This window comes from Jaculus jaculus, chromosome 15 (assembly GCF_020740685.1).
Source record: "Jaculus jaculus isolate mJacJac1 chromosome 15, mJacJac1.mat.Y.cur, whole genome shotgun sequence".
Lineage (NCBI taxonomy): Eukaryota > Metazoa > Chordata > Mammalia > Rodentia > Dipodidae > Jaculus > Jaculus jaculus.
The window spans coordinates 35,365,673-35,371,850 of NC_059116.1; the positions used below are offsets into that span (position 1 = coordinate 35,365,673).

Genomic DNA, 6,178 nt, shown 5'->3' on the forward strand with positions numbered 1-6,178 from the left:
GAAAAGGTTTCCTGCCTCAGTTTATAGGAAATGCCTTGGTGGAAATTGAGGTTCCGGGACCCCCATGTAGCCTGCTCTTGGGAACATTGGTAGGTTTCTAAGTGGAGGAGTCTTAAGCATTTGGGTCTCTCAGTGCCAACCTCAGAGTCCACCAGGAAGCTGGAAGAGGGGATACCCCCTCCAACATGACACACTGGGCGCCAGGGGTTATAAAAACATATCGAGTTTAATATTAATTTTTGGTGAAGTTGTGAAGGTTCCTGTGCCAGATCCGAGTCCCAGGAGACCACAGGATTAGATGTGCCCTGTCCTAGGTACAGGCTTTCGCAGAAGGAAATTGTCACAGCGTCCTGCTCTGTCAGTGTCCCTGGGGCAGGGAGTCCTAAGAGCTGTTCAGTAAGGTGTTCCGAATGTCTTCCAGCACCTGATGGAAGAGCTCATCCCGGGACTTCATGCCGTCTAAATGCACTGGAAGCAGAAAGGTATGGGTCAGCGCTGGGCTGCTGGCCAGGAGTCCCCCGGGGCAGCTGACTGCTGGGATAGAACAGCTTCAGCACCAGGGAGGAGGGGAGACTCAGAGGGGTTCTTCCAGGTTTCCCACCTGAGAGTAGGGAGGAAGGAAGGCTGAACGTGGCTGGCTCAGCTCAGGGACTTACCCACTTCCACACCATCCTCTTCCATCTCCTGTTTATACTTCTGGTACATGGGCCACACATGGCCATCGAAGAGGCCGGGGGGATCAGGGACCATGTAGCTGCGGTTACTGCAGAGATAAACATGGGCAGGCAAGAAGAAGAAACAGGGTCTCAGAGAGGGCTTGAAGCCAGGCCCTGTTGGGGCTCTTGAGCTTTCTGGGTTGGTGATGGGTCCACATTCCTGCCCCTGCCAGCAACCCAACCTACCTTCTCCTCCGTTTGCATTCTTCGTAGGGAACTGTCAGAAAGTACCTGCGGCTGTACAAATCCACCAGGGGCCTGCACGGGGCGTGAGGAACACATCAGCTGATATCCTTGCGGACCACTCACCCCCCACTTCTCGAGTTGAAATTCTTTCCATTTCCCCACTTTGGACGAGCACAGAGAGGGTTGCTGTGTTGTAAGGTCACAGAGCAAGACAGTACATGGAGCCTGATTTGCTATTCTGCCTGAGGTCATTGAGATTCTAGAGGGTTCTCCGGTGTTCTGTGTGTGCAAGCAGACATGTGGTCCCATCCGGTCCTGGGATACGCTTACTTGTAGCTATACAACAGGAACCCTTCCAGGAGAAGGACGTGGGTGTCCGTGGTGTCTGGTTGGACGCTGACCCCATGTGCGCGGGCAAACTTCTGGGGGTCTCTTATCCAGGCTTGTACAGTGCTGACCATGGCTTCCATGTCCAGGGATTCCAGCACTGGGGTGAAGACAGTGGGGGTCTCAGAGGACCGGGGACTATGGGGGACCATGGGGGGGGGACTGTGGGAGACAGGAGGATGACCGCGGCTCTTACCATCCCACTGTTTGAAGCCATCCTCTCCGATAGCGATCTGGTTCTGGGGCTGCAATACAGGAGCCAAAGACTTAGTTGTGGCTCCTGCCAGGCCCACTTCACCCCCATGGAGACCGAGAGGTGTCCAGGGGTCCCACGGTGAGGGGCTAAGGCTGGAGCCACCACCCACTGTCTCTGAAACCCCACGAGGGGCGGTGGGATTCTCTGTGTCTCTCCTATTCCAAGCCCCTGCTCCACATGGGAAAGTGGGGGAGCAAAGGATCACGGGTAAAGCCCAGATCTGGAGTAGTCACCCAGCCTCCCTTTGGACCGAAGGCCTAATGCTGTTTCCTAACTTAGGAGGGGGTCTCTCAGGAATGTCCTAGGCAAATACTGTCAACAAGAGTGCCCACCCCATGTCCCCTTCAGCCCTGTCCCACCACAGCTGGAAGGCCACCTTGAAGAAGTCGTCCTGGTGAATGATGCAGCAGTTGGGAAGGGCTTTCTGGAGGCTGTTGGTCAGGGTGGTCTTGCCACCATTGGTCATGCTGTGGAGACAAGGATGTGTGAGGCAGTCAGCTTGCTCAGGGAGCTGAGGAAGAGTCCAGGGTCTGGTGCATGGTGGGCAAAGACTTGCCATCGGCTCACAGCCTCAGACCCTAAGTAGCCCAAATGAGTCAGACTTGGAGCCTATCTGTGATCCTAGCACTGAGGAGCTAGAGACAGGAGGATAGCCATTAGTTCAAGGCCAGCCTAGGTGACTTAGTGGGACTCTCTCAAAATACAAATGGAAAAGGGGGCTGGGGAGATGGCTGAGTGGTTAAAGGTGCTTGTTCCCAAAGCCTGCCAGCCCAAGTTCGATTCCTCAGCACTCACGTAAAGCCAGAAACATAAAGTGATGCATGTGTGTGTGTGGAGTTTGTTTGCAGTGTCAAGAAGCTCTGGTGTGCCCATTTTCATTCTCTCTCAAATGGGCTGGGGATATGGCTCAGTTGTTAGAGGCACTTGCTTGCAATGTCTGCCAGCTCACCATGGTTCAGTTTCTCAGATACCCATGTGAAGCTAGCTGGGCATTCATTTGTAGCAGCCAGAGACTGTGGCACACCCAAACACATACACACACAAATAAAAATGTTTTCAAAAAAGATAAGAGGTAAGTGGTAGAGTGACAGCCTCTAATGTGGTGACAGAAGACCTAGCCTAAAAGTACAAAGAAAATTGTCCCAGTAGGTTGAAAGGCTTGTGTCCCAGGGCTCTTCCCACACGTCCCTAGGAAGGTCCTTGGGACACCAGGGCAGTAGGGCACTTCATGGCAAAATGATCGTGACATCTTGGCTCCGAGGGTGACTAATGGTCAAAGTCAGGTCACCCTCACAGCCATTCCGGAAGCTGTGACCTCTGCTCCAGTTGTCATCGTCCTAGGAAACCTGGATATAAACTGGGTATGGACCAAAGAGTGTAGAGCAGTCCACAGGAGGACCCCATATACTACACGAGATTCTACCATTACTCCAGAGTATTACAAAAAGGCTTATCTTTCGGGTGGGGTGGTGCACGCCTTTAATCCCAGCATTTGGGAGGCAGAGTAGGAGGATCACCTTGAGTTCAAGGCTACCCTGAGACTACACAGTGAATTCCAGGTTAGCCTGGGCTAGACTGAGACCCCCACCTTGAAAAACAAAACAAAAGGCTTATGTTAGGGGCTGGAGAGATAGCTTAGTGGTTAAAGCACTCGCCTGTAAAGCCTAAGGACCCAAGTTGGATTCCCCAGTACCCACATAAGCTAGGTATACATGGCACACACGTCTGGAGTTCCTTTGAAGTGGCTAGAAGCCCTGGTGCACCCATTCTGTCTCTCTCAAATAAATAAATTTTAAAAAGGCTTATCTTTGCCACACATGGTAGCACAGGCCTGATACCCCAATACTTGAGAGGCTGAAGCAGTATACAGTGAGACCCTGTCTCAAAATAAAAAGTAAAAAGAGGGCTGGAGAGATGGCTTAGCGGTTAAGCGCTTGCCTGTGAAGCCTAAGGGCCCCGGTTCAAGGCTCGGTTCCCCAGGTCCCACGTTAGCCAGATGCACCACGGGGCGCACGCGTCTGGAGTTCGTTTGCAGAGGCTGGAAGCCCTGGCGTGCCCATTCTCTCTCTCTCCCTCTATCTGCCTTTCTCTCTGTGTCTGTCGCTCTCAAATAAATAAAAAAATAAAAAGTAAAAAGAGGGCTGGAAGTATAGCTCAGCGCTGAGTGCTTGGCAGGCACACATGAAGAAGTGGGCTCCACAAGGAGAGAAAGGGGCATGGTGGTCTATGCCTTCAATCCCAGTACTCTGGAGGCTGATGTAGGAGGAGGATCACTGTGAGTTTGAGGCCAGCCTGAGACTAATTTTAGGTCAGCCTGGGCTACAGCAAGACCCTACCTTGAAAAAAAAAAAGGGGGGGGGGACTGTTGCAGTGATGTAGGCCTTTAATACCAGCACTTGGGAGGTAGAGTTAAGAGAATTACCATGAATTCGAGGCCAGTCTGAGACTACATAGTGAATTCCAGGTTTGCCTGAGCTAGAGCAAGACCCTACCTCAGAAAACAAAAAACAAGATGGGCGTGGTGGTGCACGCCTTTAATCCCAGCACTCAGGAGGCAGAGGTAGGAGGATTGCCGAGAGTTCAAGGCCAGCCTGAGACTACATAGTTAGTTCCAGTTCAGCCTGAGCTAGAGTGGGACCCTACCTCGAAAAAAATCAAACCAAACCAAACCAAAACAACAACAAAAAGCCAGGAGTGGTGGCTCAGACCTTTTAATCCCAGCACTTGGGAGGCAGAGGTAGGAGGATCGCCATGAGTTCAAGGCCAGCCTGAGACTACGTAGTTAATTCCAGGTCAGCCTAGGCCAGAGTGAGACCCTACTTCAAAAAAACAAAAACAAAAAAAGGCTGCTTATTTTATCTTGCCATTCAGAATGACATTTGGACACAGCACCCCTTAGCCCCACCTACTATATGTCTCTCATCACCTGTAAGACCAATTTCCCAGCTTTAGCAGGGTCTCCCCAATCTTTGCCTACTCATTTTTTCCCACTGTGGGTAAAGTCAGAAGAAAATGATTTTCCATTTTGAAAATGAAACACTGGGTCCAGCTCCTCTGTCCCCACCAGGGCCACTGACTTCCTCATCCTTGAAGCAGAAAACCTTCCAGGCACCCAGACCTTGGACAGCGGGCAGACTAGGGACCTGTGGCCCTGAGAGCTGCTTTTTGTTTGTTCCAGGACCTTCTTGGACCTCAGGGGATTTCTTTCCCTCGGTGCCTCCCTACTGTTCCCTCAAGCCACCCACCAGATCCTCACACTCACCCTCCAATGCCCACGATGATTTTCATGTCTGGGGATGGGCTGTGGGGACGGTCCTAGGAGGCCCAGGCAGTCCAGCTGCTTGTGACCTTGCCAGTGCGCTGCTCTGAGGGATCCCAGGGTCATTGACAAGACCCCAGTGGCTTTATAGACCCAGCAGCAGCCCCGAGGCCGCCCCGGGGGAGGAGGCCCCAGGGCAGCTGGGATGCAGGGGTGGGGGGCAGGCACCTGTTCAGCCTGGCTGCAGATAGCTGCCTTTTGCCTAAATTAGTCACAAGCCAGGCCAACAGACGGTTGCTGCCTGCTTCCATCCTGTCCCCCTCCCCTTTCCCTCCCCTCTTCACGTCACCAGCGACACATTTCCAGTCCCTAAAAATATCACTCCTGCCTGAGTATGTGCGTGTCCCCTGGCCTGACCCTGACATTGACACCGGCTCTCCTGAAGTGAAGAAAAGGGGTACCCCACCCCCTGCCTGCCTGTCTCCTCCCATGCCAGCATGAATCTGTCACCAGCTTGCTGGGAGTTTCCTCTTCCAGGAGGATGGTGGCTGAGATGGGCTTAAGCCCCTGAATACTGAATCACAAGGCAGCTTAGCTCTGCTGACCCAGCCTGGCCACGGAATCTTTTCAGAGTGACTCAAGGACCTTTCACTGCTGCACACGGATGGTCTCTGTCACCGGATCAGCCCCGTGGCAGGTGGAGCCCTGGAGATCCCCTATCGTTGGTAATGGAAAATAAGAGATTCCCCCTCTGTTTTATCTTTATTTATTTATTTAGTTTTTGCTTTTTCGAGGTAGGGTCTCACTGTAGCCCAGGCTGACCTGGAATGCCCTAGGTAAGCTCAGGGTGGGCTCGAACTCAAGGCGATTCTCCGCCAACCGAGTGCTAGGATTAAAGGCGTGTGCCACCTCGCCCAGCTTTTATCTTTATTTATTAAAAGTTCATGTATTTAGCCGGGCGTGGTGGCGCACACCTTTAATCCCAGCACTCGGGAGGCAGAGGTAGGAGGATTGCAATGAGTTCGAGGCCACCCTGAGACTCCAAAGTGAATTCCAGGTCAGCCTGGGCTAGAGTGAGACCCTACCTCGAAAAACCAAAAAATAAATAAATAAAAGAAAAGAAAAAAAGTGCAAGTATTTATTTGCAAGCAGAGAGTGATAGAAAAGAGAGACAGATGGGTGTGCCAGGGCCTCCAGTCACTACAAAGTCCAGATGCTTGTGCCACTTTGTTCATCTGGCTTTATGTGGGTATTGGGGATCTGAACCCAGGAAGTTGCTTTAACTGCTGAGCCGTCTTTCCAGCCCCTCTTCTATCTTCTTTTGAGACAGAGTCTTGCTATGTAGCCCAGGCTGGCCCAGAACTTAACTTTAAC

General features: G+C 52.1%; 1 protein-coding gene across 1 annotated transcript; it reads right to left on the reverse strand.

Moving 5' to 3' along the window:
- Nucleotides 1-382: 382 nt before the first annotated feature.
- Nmrk2 (nicotinamide riboside kinase 2) lies at nucleotides 383-5,032 on the reverse strand. The gene is made up of 7 exons (XM_004673218.3): nucleotides 4,808-5,032; nucleotides 1,922-2,012; nucleotides 1,486-1,534; nucleotides 1,233-1,389; nucleotides 903-974; nucleotides 657-763; nucleotides 383-468 (listed from the first exon to the last, which is right to left on the reverse strand). Exons 1-7 carry the CDS (start codon nucleotides 4,831-4,833, stop codon nucleotides 383-385), a joined length of 588 nt encoding a protein of 195 aa, XP_004673275.2. The 5' UTR covers nucleotides 4,834-5,032.
- Between the last annotated feature and the right edge of the window lie 1,146 nt (nucleotides 5,033-6,178).

Bases quoted from the DNA above. Each gene is read 5' to 3' on its own strand.
- Nmrk2 (XM_004673218.3), bottom strand. From the start codon at position 4,833: ATGAAAATCATCGTGGGCATTGGAGG. The intron at 1,535-1,921 runs GTGGCCTTCCAG...CCTGTATTGCAG, and splicing joins ACCAGGACGACTTCTTCAAG to CCCCAGAACCAGATCGCTAT. The intron at 1,390-1,485 runs GTAAGAGCCGCG...TCTTCACCCCAG, and splicing joins TGGCTTCAAACAGTGGGATG to TGCTGGAATCCCTGGACATG.